This window comes from Electrophorus electricus, chromosome 17, assembly GCF_013358815.1.
Source record: "Electrophorus electricus isolate fEleEle1 chromosome 17, fEleEle1.pri, whole genome shotgun sequence".
NCBI lineage: Eukaryota > Metazoa > Chordata > Actinopteri > Gymnotiformes > Gymnotidae > Electrophorus > Electrophorus electricus.
This window is the reverse complement of record NC_049551.1, coordinates 10,947,385-10,974,821: the sequence shown is the minus strand read 5'-3', so window position 1 is coordinate 10,974,821 and position 27,437 is coordinate 10,947,385. Positions and strand designations below refer to the sequence as shown.

Below are 27,437 nucleotides of genomic sequence, written 5' to 3'. Positions count from 1 at the left end.
AAATACACAGTTGAGGCCAAACACAAAAGACCTTTCTAAGATCATTTAAAAACCTCTAGCTAAACCTAGGCTAAAACTGGAATAAACCTGGGCTAATCCTAGGCTAAATGCCTTCAAACTCAATTTCTTCACTCCACATATTTCATGTTACCATACCTACATTTCTTTTGACAGATTATGAAATGATGGAATCTACTTTCACGTCGGGCAATTTTAAAACAACTGATAAGGGGCGGATTTGTTTCCACTTTAACTGACTACATCATATTTCCAGTGGCTCAAAACCAAGGTGACTGTTTTTTTAAAGTGTGGAACATTTCAGAAGTTGTTGTGATTGGTCGTGTCATAATAAGGAATTCATTGGCTGTGCCCTTGTAGCTGTGTTTAAGGACCACTTAAAGTCAGGACCTTTCTGCAGCTGATACCACTGAAGTCCATGTAACGTAAATGACTGGGGTTGGGCTAGTGGAACCGGCTCCTTTTTCTTTACTGATGATGGGACTCCCGATGACATCAAAAGAGGTCTGAACAGAGTGAACAGTGTGAATCTTCTCTACTCTGATCCAAAGGAAGGTCCTCAAAGCGGACTCTTAAAAAAAGGCTAAGCAGCTCTTGGCCAGCCATGACCCCTGAACCCTCCACCCAGTTTCACCTGCTAAAGACAAAAAACACAGGAGCTGGAAACATGAGCACGACAGGTCTGGCACAGCAACAGGAAGCGGGAGTGGGGGTGGGGGTGGGGGTGGGGGGTCAAGGTTAGTAATCAGCCACCTTGAGGACCCCTAAAAACAACTCTATGTTAAATTAATCATTTGTCCAATTGCATTCTGCAATTATATTCAATGAAAATTCTGCACTGGGACCTTATGGTCATTCTATCATTTAAAATCCAGAAACTATGGAGTACAAAACCAAAACAACACATTTATGTCACTGTATGATTACTTACACACTGCACTGCATGTATCTGAGAATACAGAAAAACATACACACACACATACACAAACACAGACATATGTCCCCACCACTTACACACACACACACACAAAGGTAAAACAGGTTGGTTTCACAGAACAGCTTACACCTGATAAAAGGTGTGTCTCATAGTTTGCGAGTCTTCCAAAGAGTCTTCCAAAGTAACAACATCATCATCATCATCATCGTCATCATCATAAAAGAGGAGCAGGTGGAGTCAGTGGGAGGGCATTGCACACACTATCCCAGACGCAGGCCTCCGGAATGGAAAAGTTGTTCCAACCGGGGGCCTGCAGTCGTGCACTTCACAACTCATCCCTGTAGTAGGCGCTCTGAACCCCAGCCGGTGGGGACCCTCCTTTTAGAGTCTTGTAGGAGCCCCTCCAGTCTGTGGGGACATTGTCGTCGTCCCACAGCGTGGACGTCTCTGTGTCGCTCACCCACGCAGAGTCGCCTGCGTAGTGGCACGGTTGCACCAGCAGGGGGCTCGTGGAGAAGGCCTGCAGATTCCGGTTGAGAAAATGGGATTTGTAGTCCTCACTGTTAAAAGAGAAGTTACCACAGAGTAGTTACAACGAAGGAAGGGAACACATCCTCTGTGCTCCTAGAGAACAGACAGAATTACTGCTAAGGTAGGGAAAAAAAATAAAATAAATTATATATATATATATATATATAAAAACAAATATATCTGATATATTGAAAACTACTAGTACTAGTACTATTACTACTCTTCTACCTGGCCAGCTGACACAGGTCCTGTTTCACAAACTGGAATCAGAACCAATCACTGGGCTTAAACCAACAAAGTGCGACAGACATGCACGGGATACTGACCATAAAAGACCGAACAGATAAAACAGGGTTTTAAGTATAAGAAAAATGATAAATGTAGCCAGTCACAGTTACAGCAAATGTTACAGCTACAACTATAGTTACAGCTACAGTCTATTCTCCAAACAGAGCGAAATAGAAAGAAAAGCCTGTGTCTGTGAACATGGTAAGATTGTGGTTGTGTGTGATTGTGTGTGTGCGTGTGTTTGTCTGGAATCGAGGCTGACATTAAAGGCGTGTGTAAGGACTGAAACCTCTCTAATGTCCTGCTGAGGGGACAGAATGCTTCTGAGTAAGGAGAGAGAGAGAGCGAGAGAGAAAGGAGACTGAAAAGTAAGGCATAGGCGCGCGCGCACACACACACACACACACACACACACACACTCACACACACACACACACACACACACACACACACACACACACACACACACACACACACACACAAGAGTAACAGGCATGGCTAAACCCAAATTGATTTTTCGTTCTGTTCTCCTTCACCTTCTCAGGCTGTCAGGGCTGGTGTGACCCTTGGCTTGTCATGGTAAGCTTCTTCATAGTGAGAGTGTCTGCACACTGCAGGGCTGCATTATTTCTGGACCATGAACCTTAGCTCAAGGCTTTAAAATTAGAAACCCACATCCCAACTCAAGCAAAGTAATTCTAAGTTGTTATGCACAACACATACACATAGTTTTGGCACCATAGCATAACAACCTTTTCCAGGTCACTGGACCAAATGCTAATAGTTACCAGCAGCCTAGACAGCTGTCCTGAACCTACATGGTTGAACTGCTCAGGAAAGTTGTGTTTTCTTAGTACTTATGTTCCCCAACGCATTCAGAGTACATCATATTCTATCATGTTATATCTTCATTCCGTTCTCATCTTGTTTTACAAACAACTTCACTCTGTTCCAGAAACAGCTTCGTTCTGTTCTCATCTGCTCTACAAACAGCTTCGTTCTTTTCTCATCTGTTCCACAAACAGCTTTGTTCTGTTCTCATGTGTGCTCCATCACTCCTCTCATGTCGACACCAACCCCAGTGCTGGTTCCACCCCTGGTGATGCCAGGGCAGGAGAGCTTAGCTGAACCCTCCCCCGCATCGCTCAACATGGCACTAACCAATCAGGACATCTGCTTGCCAGCATAGGTGTCAAGATGTTCAGCCATCTATTGACATTGTTCTGGTGGCAGTTTGAAAAGATGCAATGGCTACACATGCTAGCCTTTACCCTCCCGGCTTAGCCTGTGATGGGGGAGGAGTTAATTAGCTAGTGGGTGTGATGGGGGAGTTAGTTAGCTACTGAGTGTGATGGGGGATGAGTTAATTAGCTAGAGGGTGTGATGGGGGAGGGGTTAATTAGCTAGAGGGAGTGATGGGGAGGAGTTAGTTAGCTACTGAGTGTGATGGGGGATGAGTTAATTAGCTAGAGGGTGTGATGGGGAGGAGTTAGTTAGCTAGTGAGTGTGATGGGGGAGGAGTTAATTAGCTAGTGGGTGGAACTGGAGATGACTAACACTGGGAGAAAACTGGTGTATGAATAAAAAAGACAAAACATTGACCTGCACTGCATTGGTTTGTTGGTTATTTATTAATTACCCAATACACATGACATCTCTGCATCATTTACCCAACATGTATGATGTCTCTGTCTCATTTATCTAACTGTATGACGTCTCTGCCTCATTTACCCAACACGTATGATGTCTCTGCCTCATTTATGTAACTGTATGACGTCTCTGCCTCATTTACCCAACACGTATGATGTCTCTGCCTCATTTATCTAACTGTATGACGTCTCTGCCTCATTTACCCAACATGTCTGTGTGTGCACTACTCACTTGGGATGCTTGTCATACATGATGGGCAGGAACTCGTCCACGGGCAGCATCTTGGAGATGGGCTCAGCATTGATCAGCTTTTGTGCCCCTTGCAGTGAGATGGCGTAGGAGAGGGTCCAGTACGAGTAGTCAGCAAACACGAGGTTCCTCACATGCTCTACTGGTTCCTCCTGACCAGGGTTCACCTGCTTCCTACCCAGGTATCTGGAACACACGCACGCACAGTGCAGGTTCAGCCACTAGGAGGCGATGTGATGCTGCAAAGCAGCATTTCCAAATCCAGCCAGTCGACATTTTCGCTCGAACCCAGATCCTAGCACAGCTGTACTGGGCTGCTGGGCTACTGTAATGTGAGGGAGGACACCTTGGTTTAGGATGCTTTGTTTTTTTGCCTGCTCAAACACACCTGAAATAGACCTGAGTTCTGCATCACTGCAAAAACTGTATCACAGTATTAGAATACAGGTCACATGATGTAAAACCACAGTATTAGACTACAGGTCACATGATACAAAACCACAGTATTAGAATACAGGTCACATGATGCAAAACCACAGTATTAGAATGCAGGTCACATGATGCAAAACCACAGTATTAGAATACAGGTCACAAGGTGCAGAACCTCTGTATTAGAATACAGGTCACAAGGTGCAGAACCTCTGTATTAGAATACAGGTCACATGATGTAAAACCACAGTATTAGAATGCAGGTCACATGATGCAAAACCACAGTATTAGAATACAGGTCACATAGTGCAGAACCTCTGTATTAGAATATAGGTACAATGTATAGAACCACTATTCTGAGAAGTAGTGATATTTACTCAACAACAAAATTCAGAACCAGTTGAAATTTACAGCTAATAAACATTTTTAAAACATCTCTGCTGCCAAAGAAAATTATGCTTCTTTTAGCTTCAGGTTGCCCTTAGCGATATTATTGCCCTAGATCATACAAAGCATTTTTTTGCCCTGAAACTTCAATTCGACATGGTATAAATACCCAGAGCCCCTCCGGTTTCCTTGGCGACCTGCTGACAGCCAGGTGTCACTCACATGATGTCCCAGTTGAGCTCGGCTAGCTCCACCTCTTCCATCAGCTGCATGAGGCGACGTTTGAAGTTGGCCTGAAATCGCACGTCGTCCTCGAAGATCAGGGCTTTGTCCAGCTGCATGTCCACGACCTGAGATGAGCAGCAGACACATGGGTGAACACACGCTCAGAACTCACCTTCCCTCACACACACACACACACACACACACACACACACACACGGCGTGAGGTCGTTCTTCCTGTTCAAATGTCAGGACTGGCAAGACTGGCCAGCTCCGTGACTAAGCCAGTACGCGGAAAACACTACAGCTTGCATCAGTTTATTTTTTGCCGTGAGATCATGCGTGTGTGTGTCTTTGTGTGTTCCTCCATTGGTCACTCACCTCCTTCCAGATATAATAGTGGCTGAGGAAGCAGCCCACCTCTCCCTTGGTTAGTGTGCGGCCAGAGAAAGGATCATAGTATCCAGGCAGGAGGTCGACACCCAGGATCTTAATGTCACTGCTGTTCAGAGCTCTACACACACACACACACACACACACAGACAAACAGACACACACAGTCCAAGATCCTAATGTCACTGCTGTTCAGAGCTCTACACACTGAAACACACACACCCATGCTTATGGATAGATTAGTGATTTGGGTGCAGTAGAGGGGTTAGGGGTTAGCAGGCTGTGATTTGGGTGCAGTAGAGGGGTTAGGGGTTAGCGAGCTGTGATTTGGGTGCAGTAGAGGGGTTAGCGGTTAGCGAGCTGTGATTTGGGTGCAGTAGAGGGGTTAGCGGTTAGCGAGCTGTGATTTGGGTGCAGTAGAAGGGTTAGGCGTTAGCAGGCTGTGATTTGGGTGCAGTAGAAGGGTTAGCGGTTAGCGAGCTGTGATTTGGGTGCAGTAGAGGGGTTAGCGGTTAGCGAGCTGTGATTTGGGTGCAGTAGAGGGGTTAGCGGTTAGCGAGCTGTGATTTGGGTGCAGTAGAGGGGTTAGCGGTTAGCGAGCTGTGATTTGGGTGCAGTAGAGGGGTTAGCGGTTAGCGAGCTGTGATTTGGGTGCAGTAGAAGGGTTAGGCGTTAGCAGGCTGTGATTTGGGTGCAGTAGAAGGGTTAGCGAGCTGTGATTTGGGTGCAGTAGAGGGGTTAGCGGTTAGCGAGCTGTGATTTGGGTGCAGTAGAGGGGTTATCGGTTAGCGAGCTGTGATTTGGGTGCAGTAGAGGGGTTATCGGTTAACGAGCTGTGATCTGTGTGCAGTAGAGGGGTTAGCGGTTAACGAGCTGTGATTTGGGTGCACTAGAGGGGTTAGCGGTTAGTGAGCTGTGATTTGGGTGCAGTAGAGGGGTTATTGGTTAGTGAGCTGTGATTTGGGCGCTGTAGAGGGGTTAGCGGTTAGCGAGCTGTGATTTGAGTGCAGTAGAGGGGTTAGCGGTTAGCGAGCTGTGATTTGGGTGCAGTAGAGGGGTTAGCGGTTAGCGAGCTGTGATTTGGGCGCTGTAGAGGGGTTAGCGGTTAACGAGCTGTGATTTGGGTGCACTAGAGGGGTTAGCGGTTAGCGAGCTGTGATTTGGGCGCTGTAGAGGGGTTAGCGGTTAGCGAGCTGTGATTTGGGCGCTGTAGAGGGGTTAGCGGTTAGCGAGCTGTGATTTGGGTGCAGTAGAGGGGTTAGCGGTTAGCGAGCTGTGATTTGGGTGCACTAGAGGGGTTAGCGGTTAACGAGCTGTGATTTGGGTGCACTAGAGGGGTTAGCGGTTAGCGAGCTGTGATTTGGGTGCAGTAGAGGGGTTAGCGGTTAGCGAGCTGTGATTTGGGTGCAGTAGAGGGGTTAGCGGTTAGCGAGCTGTGATTTGGGCGCTGTAGAGGGGTTAGCGGTTAGCGAGCTGTGATTTGGGCGCTGTAGAGGGGTTAGCGGTTAGCGAGCTGTGATTTGGGCGCTGTAGAGGGGTTAGCGGTTAGCGAGCTGCGATTTGGGCGCAGTAGAGGGGTTAGCGGTTAGCGAGCTGTGATTTGGGCGCTGTAGAGGGGTTAGCGGTTAGCGAGCTGTGATTTGGGCGCTGTAGAGGGGTTAGCGGTTAGCGAGCTGTGATTTGGGTGCAGTAGAGGGGTTAGCGGTTAGCGAGCTGTGATTTGGGTGCAGTAGAGGGGTTAGCGGTTAGCGAGCTGTGATTTGGGTGCAGTAGAGGGGTTAGCGGTTAGCGAGCTGTGATTTGGGCGCTGTAGAGGGGTTAGCGGTTAGCGAGCCGTGATTTGGGCGCTGTAGAAGGACACTACTGACGCTCCGTCCACTGCATCCACTACTTTAGCATTGATCTCCAGCTCATAGAGAGACCAGAGCATCCTCTCCCTGCGGTCCGGACGCCTGCGCAGGTTGATCAGGTAAATCTGAGGGATGCACACAGACACATATCTCCACACACATCTGAGCGTTACACTCTGAGCGTTACACTCTGTGCATTTAATACACATGCACGTGTCTAGACCTCTGAACAAACACACATTAGCCATGTTGTGACTGCACTGTAATATTATGGCCCGTGGTGGGAAGCTTACACCACTTTCCCTTGTGTGTGTGTATGTGTGTGTGGGGTGATACATCAGCAGGAAGTAGCTGCAGACACTGCTGTGTTCTCACCTCGTCAAAGCCCATCAGGTCTGTGTGGGGGGGAGGAACATGGACGTAGCGAGATACGTACATGGGCGGCCCATCGACTGCAGCAAAGATCATCACAAAATAAAAAAAAACTTCAACTGTGGAGTTTTAAACCACGGCAAGCTCTGCAGTCTATGTGAAGACTACATTTAAAAAGATGATTTGTCATCAGCATGCAGTGATGTGATATTACCAAATTTAACGAGCAGAAATAATTTCTATCTAACAATTTGCCAGTTAATAAAGCAAAGTACAACATAATCAGTTAAAACATGTACACACAGACAGCCGGGACTCAGCAGATTTGAATGGGTTCAGGGATATCATGTTGTGAAGTTTAAGATCAGCCTGTAGATTGCTCCATGCAATCAGAGCAGAAAACAAAAGCTTTTATTCCCAGTTCAGTTCAGACTTTTAAAAGCTTTCATTCCCAGTTCAGTTCAGACTTTTAAAAGCTTTCATTCCTAGTTCAGTCCAGACTTTTAAAAGCTTTCTTTCCTAGTTCAAATCAGACTTTCAATGCAACAAATTGCAAGATATCCAGAGATTGTAATGTTCAGAGTTCACTTTTAAAAGAGAAGTTAAATAAACAGGCATCTTGCCAAGAATAGGTTTATAGATAAAAACAGACCGATTACAAATTAGTTATTATTAGTCAATTACTTTAGTTTTGAAAGTTTTAGTTTGAAAAAATGATGTATTTGTTTACTTATTCATTTTTAACAATGTTTCAGTCTATATAGTATTTCTCATAGTAACACTGAGTGAAGGGTCCCAGTGATCTGGATCACTTACTACCTCAAAAGAAGTTAAGACAGAGGGGATAAACACCCACTACAGGCAGCAGCCAAGCTGGAGGTGGCCACGCTCACTCACTCAGGGCCTCCAGGTACAAGTGGACAAAGTTGATGCGGTCATCCTCCACGGTCTGGTGTGGCTTGGCCGGGACATTCAGGTAGCCGTAGCGTTCTTTGTTGCACACATACATCTGCACATCTGCAAGAGGAAAGCATACGAGCTTCAGCCTGCTTCCCCTGACAGCGCACAAGCTACAGTGCCGCTTAGCTTCAGGGCTTCCTGTGGCCGCGATTACCGACAGGGCCAGCCTCGACAGGCCAAACTAGCACACAGCTCACATATTCTTCTGCATAGTCCCACCAGAGTGAGCTGTAAATCCGTGACTGTGCTAACAGGCTGCGCCCTACCTGACACTCGGCAGGAGAAGGCGAAGACGATGATGTCATCGAACGGCCAGGAGTAGTCCTTGTGCGGCGGGTGGAAGGCGAGACTCTTGGTGCCCTCTTTACGCAGGTCCAGTAGCATGGTAGAATGCACCATGGGCACAGGGTAGCAGTCCTGCCGGTAGCGCCTCCTGGTGGGGAAATATTCCGCTGTGCGGCGATAGTAACCCTGAAACAAGCAGCCAGGTCAGACACGTGCTATAAATCTAGCTGCTGCCAAACAAAGGTCACCTACACCCAAGCACATTTGACCAAGGTCATGCACATCTAAACCACACAAGAAGGACAAACACATGCAACAAATGACATACAACAATGAAAACGCTGCTCAACTGTACAGGAAGACTCAGAGATGTAAACATATTTGCATATAAGGCAAACATTCTCTAGTTGTAAGGATGTAAAGGATACAGACGTATCAAGATGCAAACTCACAATTACATCTAGTTCATTTACAGCTGATGGACGCTCTATGCAGATAGTCGCGCTCTCTTACAGCACCCTATACAGTGGCAGTCACCTGGGGATCACACTCCGAACCTCCTGCCACAGAACCAGGTTCTGTGAGCACTGGAAAAGCCACGTGGAAGCTAAAGAACACCGGCCACTGACCTGTGGAGTGATCCCGCACCAGTAGTTGGAGTAGGCAGACGGGGAGTCTAGCATAGGGGCAATGACAGACTTGTTCTCTGCCATCAGAAGGTTCAGCGTGTCTGGGTTAGTCAGGATGTTGTCTGCATCTGCATACTGCAGAACACAAAACGCATGTAAAACACTTACGCCTAGATAACATCGCAGCTAGCCACACTAACCATGAAAGAAAGCCGAGGGAGTAAGCCTGATGACTTTTGGACAGGGGCATCACTAGAGCTAAGGCTCCCAGGAGAACTGAAAAACAACCATCCATTAACACCTGCCCTAAATGCTGCATTGTTCAATGCAAGTTGTTTTTAGCTTGATTTTTAAGTAATGGTACATTATTATTTGTTCATCAGTCATAAGCGTTCCTCTGTCAGTTTCATTTGGGTTAATTGTAAAAGACACAAATTCTCTTAACTTTTATGCTATGTTGCTTGGTCTTCTGAGACAGAGACATTCTGTCTCACACATAGCGTGATACAATCTGGTTAAGATTTTAGCAAAGCAGTGCAACAATGACAGTCAACTGTGTCAGAGATTGTCCCAAACATACAAATTATGTCAGGTTGCAGGGCTGTTGTGCAGCAGCACCTCTCCAAGGTCCTAGTGCCCCTATATCTCAGTAATTTGGAGACATGATGACACGGTTGAATAGGATAGAATGAATAAGAACTATTGTAAATAGTGCTATGTACTGAGAATAGTGCTATAAAACATGCCTAACGACACCCATGCTTCTGGATAACCCTTTTAGCCAACATCATCATATTTGGATGAAGGGTTCCTTAAAGAAAAAAATGTTTTTATTACTTATGTGTGACACACTAGATGTAAGACACTATAAATTTGTGTGCATGCACATGTGTGTGCGATTGTGCTTGAGACAGCAGCTCAGCGGCAGTATCCTACCAGGATGTAGTCGGCCCAGCGTCTCTTGGCGAAGGTAAGTGCTGCCTGTTTAAGCTTCATAATGTACTCATAGCGACTGTTAGGCCAGTGCTTGGGCCCCAACTCGCCTGGGTAAGACCTGCACAGGAGAGCCACAGCACTGCACAACCTCACGGGTCGAACCTTATTCAAACAGGCCAAACACCCTGACTGCTTTTGATTTTTATGTAAACAAACTTTCAAGGCAAAAAAGCTTACATTTCCAAAGTTACCCAGAATATGTAGCATTATTGTACAATATAACGATCATCACATTACTTGTCACTTTACTGGAGCAGTTGTGAATACACTACCAGGTTGTTTAGAGTAATAAAAATTGTTGCTTGTAGTTTGTGTATTTTAGTTGCTGTAACCTTAACCCTTACACTACTGAGATCAATAAAACAAGAAAATATCTATCCATGTCACAATTGCCCCCCCGCGTCACCGTTCCCATGGTGATGCCTTTTCACGTGCTTTTTGTTGCTGTTTTCTTCCTGGTCCTTTTCATGTGCTTCCTTGTCTTGATTTCATTCTGTTTTGTCTCTTCATTCTGTCTCTTGTTATGTCCTTATTGATTTGTGTATTTTAGTCTGGTGTTCGCTGTCAGTTACTTTGTAGAACCCCATGAACCCAAAGGCAAACTATAAACCCACTTATCTAAATGATCAATGAGTATATTATGAGCAGCCATGTCAAAAGTATAACTGAGGAGCAATAACATAAGGAGGATAAAATTTCCTGAATGAGAAGAAAACACAAGTCACAGTACTGTGCATGGTGTACTAAAACCAAACTGAAAAGTCTCCAAATATTAGTATTACTTAAAAATGGTCAAAATTGAGAAAAATCACCTTTCCTAACACTAAAAAAACAGGCATGTCACAGTGCCCCCAGCAGGAGAGGCACAAACACATTTGCCTGATGCTTTTTCATCCAAAGCAACTCATGAATATGGCTGGATATAAATTGAGCAATTCAGGGTTAAAGGTCTTGCTCAGGGGCCCAACAGTGGCAACTAGGCAGTGGTGTGGCTTTAACTCTAAACCTTCTGATTACTTGTCAAGTATTTTAACCACTGAGCTACCACTGGTCTACTGGCCCACATACCTGGCAGTTTAGAAATTGGTCGATATTTACTGTCAATTGCAGCATTATGGTCATGTTTTTGAAAAGAGGGGTAATCGCAGCATGTTTAAAACTTGCAGGATTGGAGTACCTGACTCCTGGTATTTGGAGTACCTGACAGTTAAATGCAGGTCATTTCACCTTCCTCACGAGCTATCCTTCGAATGCTAACAACAGAGCTAACAGCAGAGCTTTAGGCTACCTGGTCAACGCTACAAACGAACAACAAAGTAACGACCGAGAAGCAGCCACTTCACCAATGACAACTCACGCCAGGCGTGGCAGGGCATCCAACACCTCACCAACTACACGACCAGCCACCACATGAGTACTGTCGGAAACACCTCGCTGGCAGAGTATCGTTGCCCGCTATGAGGTGAAGACAAATATGCTACCTCCACCAACCTCCAACAGCCACCTACTCACAGTACAGGAACATGAGATAAGACGTGTGCTCAGAGTAGTAGTCCCAAGCAAAGCTGCAGGCCCTGATGATGTGACAGGAAGAGCATTGAAGGAAGGTGCAGACTAGTTCTCAGAAGTTTTCACAAAGATCTTCATCCTGTCTCTGTCTAAATCCATTGTCCAACCCTGCCTGAAGACTGTCATGATCATCCCACTGCCAAAAAATACAGCCATCAGTAGCCTCAACGATTACCGTCCGGTTGCACTCACTCCAGCCATTATGAAGTACTCTGAGAGGCTGTTTCTGCAGCACATCAAAGCCAGCCTCCCACCCACATTCTGCCCACACCAGTCTGCCTACAGAGCATACAGGTCTACAGATGATCCCTTGAACACCAAGGGAACTATGTGATGCTCTTTAAAGATTTCAGCTTTACCTTCAACATGGTCATACCAGGCAGACAAGTCACTAAGCTCTCTGACCTGGGAATCTCACAATCCATCCGCAACTCAAAAGAATTCATCATCAACTTCAGGAAACATGGCATAGACTCTGACCCACTCTACATCAGTGGGGTCATGGAAGACCCTGACACAATCTATATCAATGGGAACAGGGTAGACCCTGACCCACTCTACATCAATTGGGACAGGTTAGAAAGGATCCCTGCTTTCAGGTTTCTGGATACGCACATTGCGGAAGATCTCTCCTGGACCACAAACACCACCGAAATAGTAAAAAAAAAAAAAAAAAACAGAGCAGAAACTCTATTGCCTGAGACACCCCAGGAAAAACAATCTACATGAGAAGCTGCTGGTATCCTTCTACCACAGCTCCACTGAGATATACAGCATGCGGGGAGCCAACTGCAGACAGCAGAACTATTCATCTACTCTGCCCGGTAGATCACTTGCAGCTCACTGCCCTCACTGGGGGACATTTTCAGATGTTGATGCCTCAGCAAAGCAGCCAGCATACTCAAAGATCCATCACACCCAGGACATCACCTATTTGATCTGCTGCCATCTGGAAGATGTTTCAGGTCCATCACTTCACAGACAAACAGATTTAAGAACTGATTCTACCCCAGAGCCATACATGAACTGAATATTTCCAAAGACCAGCACTGACTGTTTGGGTCCTGTGCCACTCACACACTCATCACACACTCTTAGACCACTGCACTGACACCTGTTTAGTACTCATATACTCCTGTCACTTTAAAGAACACTGAATCCTGCGTATATGGACACTCTCAGCTGCTAAATATACGTTCTTACATTTTTATTTTTCATATAATATAGTCATTTATTAACCCCAATACTAGTATATAGGAACACTGCCCCCACCCAAGCATGCCTTCATATTTGAGAGAAAATGTCATTGTAGTGGCGAGCCTTACACAGGTTTGTCCATTGGCCTCCATTCCACATAGTGATAGTACTGCTGCATGACAGTGAGCCATTCACGGAGAATTGCGGTCGTGTTGTCAGTGTTGTGGTCTGTCGCTGCCCTGGAGCATCAAGAGATTAGGAGCTATTAAAGATCCGGATTGGCACACATAGATGATGTGATCCTCATGAAATACAGGAGATGGAGCTTATCATCAGATACAGTTCTTATCCCCAGACTGACCACCTCAGATGACTAGCAAGCACTTTAGGAGCAGAATAACATAAAAAGCACTAAACTGTGTATTTCTGGGATTCTACAGTACTGAAACTGTGAAATAATGGGGGAAAAACCAACAAGCTACTTCAGAGAGGGATAATAGTTCAACTAGCTACACAAAGGAACTCTTTCAGTTCTTGAAGTAGTATTAACCGTGCAGACTTATGTTGACGTGGAAAGTGTGAGGCATGAGCATTTTTGACAGAACCTTCCACCAAATAATGTTTCATTTGGCAAAGCAGGACGCCAAGCAGCAGATATGGAGATGAACAACATGCAAAACTGTTCTGGTGCTCTCTGTACATTTAAACTCACTTAGAAACTTTTTTTTTTTTAACCGAACAGGACACGTAGAAAGTGGTATTAGATCAGCGGGGGGATGGGAGCTCTTTCTAAGTGAGGAGACACTGGTGGGTTGAACTGGAATTTAAATGTCGTTGATTTTTACACCCCTTCGAATAAAGACAAGAGGGAAAACAACCATGGAAAAGAAGTGGAATTACCTACCAAATAGAAATCCGGCCTTTCGGATAGTTGAGTCTCTCCAGCGCTCCGAGGTAGTACGGCAGAGAGTGAGCAGCATTTCGAGCGATTATAGCGATCACGACTGTGGGCTGCTGCATTTCTGACTCTTCGGTGTAATTCTCCTCCGAAAAGTAACATTCAGTTCGTACAACAGCAAGCGAGAATGCCAAAATCCAGACAAACATTTTTTCCCCTTCTTGTTCCGCTTCACAAGTTCTTGTCCCGAAAGACGTCTTTTTGTACGGCCCCTATCCGCGTCAGCACTCCGGAGGGAATCGGGGCTTCTTCCCTAACTCCGAACCCACTAGACACCGCAGCTTCCCTCCAAGAAGCCAAGACGTGTTGGCTTTGCATTAGTCTACAACTTCCGTATGAGAACGTGTCCACACATGGCTCGGCGAACAGTGACAGTCTGGCAAAAAACGTGGAAAAATTGAATATGTGTTCAGAGCCAGATAACTGTAAAGTTAGAGCTCCTAGCAAAGCGAAGAAAACACGTTCACCAGTAAATTCAACAGATACACACTGCAGCTAAACGAGACATTTGCAAGTTATGAGGTCTGCGTAATCGTTGATTTACATCTGGATATTAAAGATTTAAATTTAAATGTCATCTCTATGAATTCAACACTAAATCAGGATATTTCTCGGGATATAAAATTGCCATAGATATTCACTGATAATAAGTCTTGTATTACCATTTAATGTTTTAAGATTTTTGGGGGGTGTTGCACATTTTACAAATGCTTTCAAAGGATATTTTCCAAAAGGCTGTTTGAAAGTCTCCTTATGACATAATGTCTTATGTGCTTTCGATGGACAACCACAAGAGGCCACTGTTGAGCTCGGCCTAAAACTGCTCGTCACGTAACTTGAGATTTCTATTACAAAGATTATTGCTTTCCAGTTAAAATGATTATTACAGCCTGACCTCCGTGAAAATGCAGAGTCAGTGGCGGTTGCGGCCGCAGGAGCAGTCCCTTTACTTTACTGCCGTTTCATCGCAAAATAAAAGTTCTTCTGCATTTCAGATTAAATCCATACTGATTGTATTATTTATCATTAGTTGTCCAAACAACAGAACTGACCAGTGAACATCCCCACTACTGACACTGGTGTGTGTGTGTGTGTGTGTGTGTGTGTGTGTGTGTGTGTGTGTGTGTGTGTGTGTGTGTGTGTGTGTGCGAGTGAGAGACAGAAAGAGAGAGAGCTCACAAAGGAAAAACTGCCTAATTGAAAACAGAAACAGAAATTCAGAAGATGAAGAGATAAAGAGAGACAGAGGAAAAGAAAGAAAGAGGAATAGTACTGACAACCAGCTAAACTAAATTTAAGAGTCTTTTCGAGGGGGGCCCCTATCAATGGCCAGAACACTTAATAGGACAATTGAAGTAGGACCATTCTTGAACCTGGGCCGGACTCTCGGGTCAAAGAGGGCGTCATTCTGGCACCTTGCCCACGCTCAGATGCCTCCTCAGTCCTACGAGGGCACTTTCCCAGCAACCCCTGTGCACCCAGGCCTGAGAGAGTTCATGTGCCTCCCCTGTAACTTTTCACTGCTGGGTCAAAGGTCAAAGGAGCGGGGCGGCAGGGTGTGGCAGGGTGAGTAGGCCAGTCAGCTGGGCTCAAACATTTATTCAGCAGAGGGGGTGATTTGGACAACCCCAACTGGGATACTTCATCCAGGCACCGGTGGGGGGTCTTCCATAGTCTTACTGATATAGCTGCTAAAGCAATAGGGCTAAAATTGGGGTGGGCGTCAAGAAAGGGGGTGGAGTCAGAGGAAGATAAGGCTGCCCATTGGTCCAGTCCAGTCCTTTTTCCTATTTCAGTCCCAAAGCCTTTGGAGGGCAGCTGGGATGCTCTGGGAAACTGTGCAACCTTCCATGGACACACTAATAATCAATACTCATGTTCCCATGGATCTATTCAGCAGCCTAGCTTAACTGGTGTCACTGCCTCTCACTACCAGTCTCCAACAGCCCAAGAGGATGTAACCTAACGATAACCATAACCCTAACCCTAACCCTATCTCTAAAACTTACTCTAATACTAACCCTAACCCTAACCCTAAACCTACCCTAACCTAACCCTAACTAACACTAACTAACCCTAACTAACCCTAACCCTCACTAACCCTAACCCTCACTAACCCTAACCCTAACATTTACTCTAACCCTAACTAACTCTAACCCTAACTCTAACCATAACCCTAACCCTAAACCTACCCTAACCTAACCCTAACCTAACACTAACCTAACCCTAACATGACTCTAACCCTCACTAACCCTAACCTAACTATAACCCTAACCCTAACACTTTACTCTAACACTAACACTAACCCTAACCTAACCTACCTAGCCTCACCCTATAACCCTAACCCTTACTAACCCTAACCCTAACACTTACTCTAACCCTAACCCTAACACTTAACCTACCCTAACCTAACCCTAACTAACACTAACTAACCCTAACTAACCCTAACCCTCACTAACCCTAACCCTCACTAACCCTAACCCTAACATTTACTCTAACCCTAACCCTAACTAACTCTAACCCTAACTCTAACCCTAACCCTAACCCTAAACCTACCCTAACCTAACCCTAACTAACACTAACTAACCCTAACTAACCCTAACCCTCACTAACCCTAACCCTCACTAACCCTAACCCTAACATTTACTCTAACCCTAACCCTAACTAACTCTAACCCTAACTCTAACCATAACCCTAACCCTAAACCTACCCTAACCTAACCCTAACCCTCACTAACCCTAACCCTAACATTGACTCTAACCCTAACCCTAACTAACTATAACCCTAACCCTAACACTTACTCTAACACTAACACTAACCCTAACCCTAAACCTACCCTAGCCTCACCCTAATTAACCCTAACCCTTACTAACCCTAACCCTAACACTTACTCTAACCCTAACCCTAACACTTACTCTAACCCTAACCCTAACCAACCCTAACACTTACTCCAACACTAACCCTAACCCTAACCCTCACTAACCCCAACCCTAACACTTTCTCTAACCCTAACCCTAACCGTAACATTTACTCTAACCCTAACCCTAACTAACTTGAACCCTAACGCTAACCCTTACCCTAACACTTACTCTAACCCTAACCCTAACATTTACTCTAACCCCAACCCTAACCCTAACACTTACTATAACCCTAACTCTAACCCTTACTCTAACACTTACTATAACCCTAACCCTAACCCTTACTCTAACACTTAATATAACCCTAACCCTAACCCTTACTCTAACACTTAATATAACCCTAACCCTAACCCTTACTCTAACACTTAATATAACCCTAACCCTAACCCTTACTCTAAAACTTAATATAACCCTAACCCTAACCCTCACTGCCAGAGAGAATACACTCAGAACCTACAGCTCTGTCTCCTCTAGGAAGCAGCTGGGAGCTGGATGACAGGTCAGGTTTACTGCTGGAAGTGAGTGTCTTGGAACAGATTTTGAATATCTTACTGTGTGGGAAAAGTCTGGGACAACTCAAATAAGGATACTAAAAGGTCAATGTGTACACAGTTACACACACACACACACACACACACACACACACACACACACACACACACACACACACACACACACACTGGTTTGTGTTCCACAAAAGGATGACTGGAGCAGGGTGTGTGGTGTATATGGTAGTCATACAAGATGGCAATATACATAAAGGTTCCTTTCCATGTGCCAAAAAAGAAAGACAAACCTTTCATCGTCTCTCATACGCATGTACAGAGAGAGAGAGACAAGCACTCACACACCAAAAAGTGAGTGGTATAGGCAGCTCTTATAGACAAATTGAGTAGTAGACGGAACATCAGCAGCTCTGTGTCCCCTGTGGCCAGTGCTGTTGGTTGACCCAAGCACTTAGAACAAATTGCCTCAGTGACCTCTTGAAAGTGTTGTCGGTCGTTTGGTCAATACAACGACTTCTAAAGACTGAAAGGCTTTTTCAATGTATGAAAAAAATCACACCAGCTGTTTTTTTATTAACTACATGCCATCACAATATCTTTATAATTGTCTTGTGTCTAATCAGTTATATAAAAACATTTACAACAAACATAATGTCCTGTTGACCTGATGACCTGTTTCAGCTGTCCTGAGCCTCCCAAAGTGTTATAGAAATGATTTTATGTCAGTAGTCAGTTACTGATCCTAGCTGATGGAGAACCTACCCAGACATTTGACCTCTTTATATTTTATCAGGAAGATGAAATGCTCAGCGCAGATTTTTTGTGCTTGGAGAGACATCAGAAATGACAGCCCTGCGGAGGTGAGACAGTGAGCCGAAGGACTGTAAGAATGAGCTCTCAGTCAGAATGGAAAAATCTTAGACGAGAAAGTATATAGTGCTCAGATTTTTGGTCAGATTTCTGCAATATCTTCTGCAAACTGTCAAATACATATAAGGCTAAGAGGAGTCTGAATAAGGCTTTAGGTTTGGGGTGTGTATGAAAACCCACGTTCCCTTTAGCTTCACAGGCCTTTTCAAAATAAAAGCCCTAGGCTTTTCTCTAGGGCAAGGGCGTTTCCTTTCAGTCCTGAAGGGCTAACGCAGTACTGTCAAACAGCAAACCCCTCTGCCCCAGACCTCTTATGATTAACACTAAATTGTGTCATGATCATCCACGTCTGGACTTGCCCAGTCCTGCTCTGTATGTCTTGCATTAAGAATCAGAATATATATGAAATATATGAATGTGCAAAGGGAGAATATTTTGTTTGTAAGGGGAACATGGAGTTGATCTCATCCGAGACAATACTCTGATAAGCTCAATTTTTTATTCATTTATTTTTTGGTCCTGTTGCTGCGACATCATGAGCAGAAGTCTCTGTTGTGTGACACTGTGATCGCTGAAGGGGTTTAAGTGAAAAGATATTCTTACCCATCTGACAGACAAGCTTTCAGATGTTGTGTTTTCTGCCCAGAATTTTAAATGCATAGCAGATTCATAGGTTTTTGGTTTATACCTTTCAGAGCAGGTTCCTGTGAGGGGAAGAAGCTCACATGAAGTACAGATGACATTACCGGGGATAAACGCCCTCAAAAACACCACTATTTTCCTCATAAAGTGTTTTATTTAACCCTGAGATCAGCAGTAGTGTCCACCGCTCGAAGCCGGGTTGTGTGTGGACCTGCGGCAGAGACTCTGCGGAATCTCCCGGAAGACTCTATAGCCTAAGTAAGCGCTGTTTCTCTCCCTGTCCTAGTTACCTGGCAACCAGCCAGTCACAGTGAAAGAATTCCCGTGCTTCCCCCCCAGTGGAGGGGTGACAGGGCATAGAGAGGCTGCTCCAGGCTTTGCCGGCCGGCGGTTACCGAGGCCCTCAGAGTATGTATGCTGGTTTGGGATCAGCTCCCAGCTGACTGACAGTAATTGTATTTATTGGAATGTGAAAGACAAACACTGACCCCAAATCAGCACTTTCATGCTGGATAAGGTGACACACATGTTCTGGGCTTGTATTTGAAAAGGGCGTTTGAGTGGAGTACACCAGTATCAGCTGTCTGTGTGTCACTGCAGTTAGAAGAATGAGGGAGGGGGAGGCCAATGCAAGTCTGACCCTCTGATCAGCACCTGAGTTTGATAAATGGTCACTCACTTTTGGTTTTACCTGTCATGGGAAACTGGACGTTTATGAGTGAGGTTAAGGAAGGACTGGAACCATGAGGGGACTCTATTTTTCAGTTACACGAAAACCTGCAGCCACACACTTCATGTCATGTTTTAATGTTGTCATCAAATATTCAACATCTTAGTGTATCATTGTTCTCCCAGCACACATACGGAGGGTGTATAAACGGTCTAATTCAGCATTTATAAAACAAATGTATCAGACTGTTGTCCCAGCACACATACGGAGGGTGTATAAACTGTGTAATTCCGCACACACACCGAGGGTGCATAAACAGTATAATTCAGCACACACACAGAAGGTGTATAAACGGTATAATTCAGCATTCACATGGAAGGTGTATAAACGATCTAATACAGCATTTATAAAACAAATGTTATCATTTGTGTATGAGTCACGTTTCAGCTTTAAAAGCAAACAGCAGACTCTCTCCTCCAGTTAATGGAGATGAACAGTTTGCACCGTGTTTAGATTACATATATGGCGTGTGGTTTGTTGAAATGAAATTCTGGGGTAAGCAAGGAATCATTGTTTTTTACTAAGATTTTACTAAACCACTGAATAAAAATGTAACGTTTAGTTCAAACAAGTTTTCAGTTGCAAACATTTGAGAAAACATGTCCAATTGTATGTGTGCAAAGTGATTGCAAAGGCTGAAGTATGATTTCACACATTCCACAAGCCATGCTATTACTGATACAAACTGTTAAAAACTATTAGCATTATAGATTCTCCATGAAGTCATAAATACAATGAAATAGATCAATGAAGAGGGCATCCAGGGACTTACTTTTCAGCGGTTTTCCCTATTCCACCAAGGCAGATACTCCATACCTTGTATGGATTGCACTTAGGGAAAGAAAATATATAATACCATTTTGTTGTAATAAAGCCAATGGCAAAACATGACAAATATAGTATATGGATAAAGTTAGTGAGAGTATTTATTAAAAACTATATTGAGTTTAGCCAAACATAACTTATATCTGACAATCTCACTTTTCACAGATCTATATACAAACCGCAGTCTCTTATCTTATCTCTACTCCCCATTTGGTTAATTCCATTAATGATTTCATACTGATCTGCTGGAATCTCCGATATAACATACTGAAAGCCAACCAGTACAGGTTGTGTTAGATCTTGCTAGTGATGCACTGCAATCCCACAGATGTTGAGGAAGCCAGATCCAATCAGTTTCTCAGTTTAAGCAGTCCAGCAGAGCTGCCTTTATCCAGGAGAGACTTATGGCAGGATTCCCCCTGAACTATTGTGTGTCTTCCCCCCTCTGTTCCTCTGTGGGGCCGTTTCATTGCCTGCCCTGTGGATCTGGCCTCCTGTTCCCCACTGCTCCTTTCAGCCCCTGGGTTAAACATTTATCCATGAATGAAACAGAGTGGGAAGGCTGGAGACGTCTACCTCTCTCTCTCTCTCTCTCTCTCTCTCTCTCTCTCTCTCTCTCTCTCTCTCTCTCTCTCTCTCTCTCTCTCTCTCTCTCTCTCTCTCTCTCTCTCTCTCTCTCTCTCTCTCTCTCCGTGTGCATGACTTCACAAGATCTTCCTCAGTAGGGCTTATCCAACTTGCGGCTGAGATTAGCGTCTTTGTATGTATGCACATGGTTAAAAACAACAATTAAATTAGGCTATGCTTTAAAACCTGACGCGCTGTAGCATATATGCCATTAATGACTGAAAAAAATGTGATTATAAAATTTTGATTTCTAATATTTTTATTATAAAACGAGCGCTGAACATTTTAATTAGGCACATTGTATTGCATCTGTTAGTTGTGCTTAATTAAGACTGTCGGTATGTCGCAAATTTACTCTAAAAATAAAAACAGCGTAATTTGAGCTAACGTAATTAAGTGTTAAAAACTGCAGTGTGCAAACATGCAAGGCAGCATGATTCAACAGCGGAGGCAGACCTACTGCACCAGAGTAACGCGGCTAATTATGGCTCGCCTCGAGATTCCCGCTCTTGAGACGCTCGCGAAGGCGCGCGTGAAAAGGCGGCAGCAGGGACACTCTTTCTCGCTCCAAATGAGCAATGAATTGCGGGCGGGCATGACACCCCGCGGAAAAGAAGAGAAGGTTAACTCGCCTGCTTCAGAGAGACGGATGAAAGGATGAAACGGTTTCACTTTAAGAGGGAGGGGCGGGACCCAGGAGGCGGGCTTTAGCCAATGATTCATTAGGAGAGAAGTGACAGCGCGACAGTCCTCCAGCGCGCGCGGACGATGCCGCGGTGACGTGCTAAGGCACGCGGTAATTCTTCCTGCAGAAGGGATGGAAGTACCTGATTCCCCTTTCCGTCCGTTTACACCTGTACTCCAGTACTTGTGTGGCCCTAAGTAGCAAATCATTGCAAAGTACATTTGCGCTATAACTTTAAAGATACTGTCATATGCACCTGTTTTTGAACGGCACTCACTAGAGACTGCATGGGTTATTTCAATTCATTGTAAAGTATTTAGCACTGCACTAGCTTATATAACCCTAATCATTTTAAATCAAAACGTACCACAAACATTCAGAACGGACTGTTGTTTATTTCCCTTTAGCCAGCAAGTGTAAGGTTGACTGTCTTAGCTCAGATGCCCCAGTCGGTTTATCAGGACACATCGTAATCATTTGCTGCTATAATTCTTTCGAACATTTTTTGTCACCGTTGCCAAACAGCATGGTATATAATACCAGCATGGTACATAGGATCAGTCCAGACCAGATCGTTTTCTTGTAAAAAAACATTTTCCCCACAAACTGCCAACATCACCCTACAGTGGTATAGCCGTGTGAGGGAGATTTCAGATAGCTAGGCCTAAAGGCCAGTCAGCAATACTGCATTCCATTCTGTATACAACAAGCAGACTACACAAGTGACAGATTATTCGTTTATCGTGAAACCTACAAATGTAATAATAAACAAACAATACCCATCAAGTTGTCAAAAATGTATTTATTATCATTATTATTATATAAATACAAATTATAATATAATAATAATAATAATAATAATAATAATAATAATGATATTACGAAACGTTTGTTTATAAAGGTGTACCGTAACATTTGTTACTGATTCTAGTTAAAGGTTGTAACTAGATGACTTTTCTAACGGCTGACATGCTGACATGTTTTAGTAGTCTGAAATCATTCCGAGCGTGCGTCTTAAACGTAAGTGCCAGAAACAAACGTCATGCAGTTCTGACAGTACGTTTTGGCGCTGAATAAACAGTGTACGGATTGTAATCACTTTCGGGGGGAGAAAATGGGGCTGTTGTGTCTTTAAGAGGCTGCTGGTCCCTCGCTCGCAGCTGCTGGCTTGCGTGCAATAGGAGACAGTGGAGATTCATTACTTCAACAGTACAATGGACATTTATCACCCCATGGTGTTATTCAAATCCAGTACCAAGCGAAGATCATCCCCAGTCCCTTTCGCCCTCCGTCGTGGCAACACCGGTATTGTTATGGGAGTCCAAGAAAAACCCACAGAGGAACGAGGGAGCCAGTGCCATTCCGCAAGAACCGTCCCATCCAGGCATTGCTAGGGGTGTGCGACCTACCCAAAGCCTCCTGCTTAGGTTTTTTAACCATTTTCGCTGCGTGCACAGAGTGAGGATACAGCGCACGTCGTGGGAACGGACGCGGAGCGCGCAGGAATGAACGTTTTCGTTTTGCACCTCTTGCTTTATAGTAACGCCGTAACAAGATGCTTTTTACTGCGCATTAGTGTCTCATTTAAGTATATATTCCAGAAGACTGACTGGAAACGGTTTTGGGTTTTTTGTTTAGTTTTTGGTCCTTGAAAATACCAAAGGAAACATCTCCCGTTTGCCCGATGACGCGGTGTGGAACTACACGAATGTGCGCCCTTACAGGTGCAGAAATGGCGAAGCATGACTCTTTGATCAACACTCCGGACTTTAGAAAGCTTAGAAGCTGAGTTTGCCCTTTTAACTTGCCTATTTTCACTCTGATATGATTTGATGAGTTACTGATTAGAAACTGTGTGGAATATAAATGAAGGCTATTCATAGCAGGTGCCCAAAAAGATTAGTGATAACTACAACTAACTTTACTTTGTATTTTCCAACGCTTTAACAAGGATGTTTAGAAGCCTATGCGCCGGCCTGGAGGTTCCATAACTGTAAAACTAACGTTTGCTTAGTTGATTTATTTCGTTTCAGTAGGACAATTTCGACAGGCCTATTCAGTTATTTAATGTGTTAAAAGTATAGAATTTGTCGTCATTGTACGACAGTCTAGTTCGATTCCAATGACCTCAACTTTTGGGCGGCATTTCTTACCCATTTATATTCGAAGATCTCGAGTTATGATATTACAGAGCAAATAAGTTGCATTTTACGCGGCTTTATTTTGTTACTAGTCGTTACAATGACAAGCAGCTAACACGATGAACTTTTAACCTTTGTTACTTTAAAAAGAGAAATAGAATGGACGTAGAAGACATGGAATAAATATGTCAGAGACGAATGTTTAACTTAATTTGTCAAAAAAACAAAAACAAACAACACACACAAAAAAAAAACTGAACATAATATGCTTACATCCGCGTAAGTACATTCTTGGATTTTCTATGCTATTTTCGTATCACCTTGCAATATGCTGGAGCACGTTATTTGTGCGATTGTTCCAATTGTGTATTTTTTTTAAAAGAAGAGTCGCCTTTAGGAGTCCCAGAAATTGATTGTCCAAACGCAATTCTTGTAAAATGTAAATTCAAACCAAGAATTGTGCCTGGACATCTGTTGCTGGAGATTCAACTACATCTCCGTTCTGAGGAAATCCAGACTTGTCTTTAGCCGTTGCTCCGTACTAAATAGACTATTCATGTTCTCTAAATGTCTTTGGTAAAATGACCGACATATTGTTTGAAATTCACATCATTTGATTTACGTTTTATTTATGAAGTAATTAAGGTAATATAAAAATAAAATTAAGATTTATTCTGAAAATCTTTCCGTTTCATGCATTTCTATTTCTGTACACTTTCATAGTAGAAATCTAATACTGTGCATATGATGAACTGCATAATCAGAGAAAAGAATGATTAAATAATCGGATTATTTAAGCAAATATTGATTGTTTCCAATCATGTTCAGGAACTACATCGTAAAGAGGCCGTTAACTTATAGAAATGCTAAACAACGTGGCGCTAAATTATAGCCTGCACACACGCTGCGAGTTAAGATTTAGGCCTACTGCGTGTAACGCTGCAAGACCAAAAGTGGTGCATGTTATTAGTGCATGGTAGGTAACTGCATGAGCCATCTTTCAGCATAATACTACGTGGTGAAAAACTTATTGATACTGGATTATCTAAAACGTCATTTTTTTCGAGCACTCTGCTACTTTATCATACCATGTTCATACTCGTCCAATTGTTGGAAATTGTTTAACTGAGCAATTTGTTCAATTTTGTGCAATTTATTTTAGACAAAATTATTTGGTATAAACAACGCATAAAGCAAAAGGACGTGCATCGTCTAGGTGTGTATTTCTGTTGGGTTTCGTGCATTAAAATTTAGGCCTGTCGAAAAAGTCGTAGTGTCCCTTACGATTCATCTTTAAAGTTTCACTGGAACAAGGGCATGTGGAATTACTGTAGGCCTAACTACATTTCATAATCCTGTTTAATACAGTCGATTGGTTGTACCAATAACTATAAACACCACTACAGCTAAATTCAATAAATTGCAAAATAAACTATACTGAGTTTTGGTGACGTATTGCAGAAGTGGCGTTTGGAGGGGGTGGCTGGAGGGGGGGGTCTTCTTAATGACGCTGGGAGGCACCGATTTGGCCTTTCGCTCTCACCACGTGCGTATCACTGGTAAACTGCTGGCGCAACCATGTTCAGCAGGCCTTATTCTAGCATTAGGACATTTCTTTTCATTAGACACTTCTTTACAATCAGTCTATCAATAAATAAATGAAACACGTGAACAAATATTATTTTACATTTTTATCGTCGTAATCATAGACATTAATCTTCGATTGTAGTTAGGTTATTCAAACGAAAGCATAACAACTTGGCATTGAAGAAGATGGCATGAGATAAAATTAAAATACAAACGTGGGCAATTAGACTGCTGAATTTATACATATATACAAACATGCTTCCTCCTTCACACTGTGGAATTATTAACATGAAGATCTGAAGATCGCATTTGCGAATAATAGCGGTGAAGTCATCCTGTGATGATAACACAAGAAAACCTGATCCAAAAAACTCTAAAATACCCAACAAAAGAGGGTTAGTCTTTAATAGTCTTGGGAATCGGTCTCTACCAATTTGTTTCGTCTGATATCATTGCAAAGACATTATTTGTTGTAATCTTGTAATCATCAACTACTGTTGAATGGAAAGTATGACTATGACCACTTTCATTGCTTCACAGTTCAACACCAGTGTATTCCCTGGTCCACTGAGAAACGGCAGTCAAATCAGTCCAGACTTTGCACAACTAAAAGTCAACGAATTCATGTTTGCTGGTTCTTGGTACGTTCTTTATAGCATAGTTTAACTATTTCATAAAACAAAATGTTGAATTTGAAGATTATGACTACAAATAATGCGCTAACGCAATAGTTAGTCCACATCTACTATTGCTCTTACTGACGGTGCACCGTTAACGGTCAGCTCTGACCGTTACGAGCGTCCGCCAACGGAAGCCATTGGCGACAAACGTAAAAAGATCACCATTTGTGTAACCCAAAACTGGGATAGTCCTCTAATGGGGTCTAACTGTTTTTGAAGCACAAAACATATACTAATCTTCGACCTTATCATTATTTACTATTTTATCATTCTATATTTGTACTTTGATCGTCCTCGTAGTTAGTCGCCTTGTGTCTTTATTGTGTTTTTTGTCAATTTATAAATATTGCATGTTATGAACGTTATTTTCTTTGCATGAAATACAATATAATGACAAATTTTAGGCTAAACATAAGGCATTCGAAATTAAGGAGAGAATATAGCAGACGTTTGCAGAGAGAAGTAGGTGGAGAAGCACGTTGGACTAATTATAGTTTAGCCTTTGCACTGCTAAAACGTATGTCCTATATAAACTGTGTCTCTGGTACGCCTGTGCAATCTCCGTAGTCCACACTAAATAACACGCACCTACCAACTTGTATTTGTTGGCTAAGCGGATTTATTCAGTTCACTTTTCAAATGAAGAAAACAACCTTAAGAATGTGCAACATGCCCCCGCCCCCAACCAAATCGCTGCATGGTTAGGTCTACTTATTGTGTTGTAGCCTACAATCCATGAGATAATTTACAAGCATGTCTGGGGTTTTTAAATATCGTTCTCAATTAGCTTGGCTGGGACAAAACGTATTGCTGTGTTTTCCGTGCTCATGTTTCAAGGTTGTAGCAGTTTGTTCCCCAGACAGCAGGACGTGAAGTGCACATCAGCAGCCAATGTAAGCTGTAAATGTAGCCTGCAGACTAAAACAGCAGGGCGCGCGCGGCAGGTGCATACCTGAGTGGCGCTCGAGCGTCTGACGCTATACGCTGCAGGGTTAAAATACAGTAGCCCGGCTTGCCCGCACGAGCAGAATTCAAAAGCTTATAGACTTGCCTGCGGGACACTTTATAGCTTTTGATATACAGATGTACATTGTGGGCTTAGCAGGGCTGTTCTCAGATCGTCTAATGTGCTACCCCAGTTACGGCGGAGAGGGAAGAGTGTGTACGATCTGTATCGGCTCCAAGAAAACGCCTCGGCATAGAGCAGTACAAGTGTAGCGGGATAGAACCACACCTGAAAAAGACAACGTGATTGGCAATTAACTCCATCGTAAGCGGATAACCATGAATATGCAACGTATAACTG

At 43.6% G+C, this 27,437-nt stretch overlaps 1 protein-coding gene across 1 annotated transcript; it reads right to left on the bottom strand.

Moving 5' to 3' along the window:
• Positions 1-976: 976 nt before the first annotated feature.
• Positions 977-14,354, bottom strand: cercam (cerebral endothelial cell adhesion molecule). The gene is made up of 12 exons (XM_027007783.2): positions 13,867-14,354; positions 13,091-13,201; positions 10,137-10,254; positions 9,201-9,335; positions 8,553-8,757; positions 8,224-8,343; positions 7,330-7,406; positions 6,973-7,079; positions 5,093-5,225; positions 4,712-4,839; positions 3,656-3,859; positions 977-1,515 (listed from the first exon to the last, which is right to left on the bottom strand). Exons 1-12 carry the CDS (start codon positions 14,067-14,069, stop codon positions 1,281-1,283), a joined length of 1,776 nt encoding a protein of 591 aa, XP_026863584.2. The 5' UTR covers positions 14,070-14,354; the 3' UTR covers positions 977-1,280.
• Positions 14,355-27,437: the final 13,083 nt, after the last annotated feature.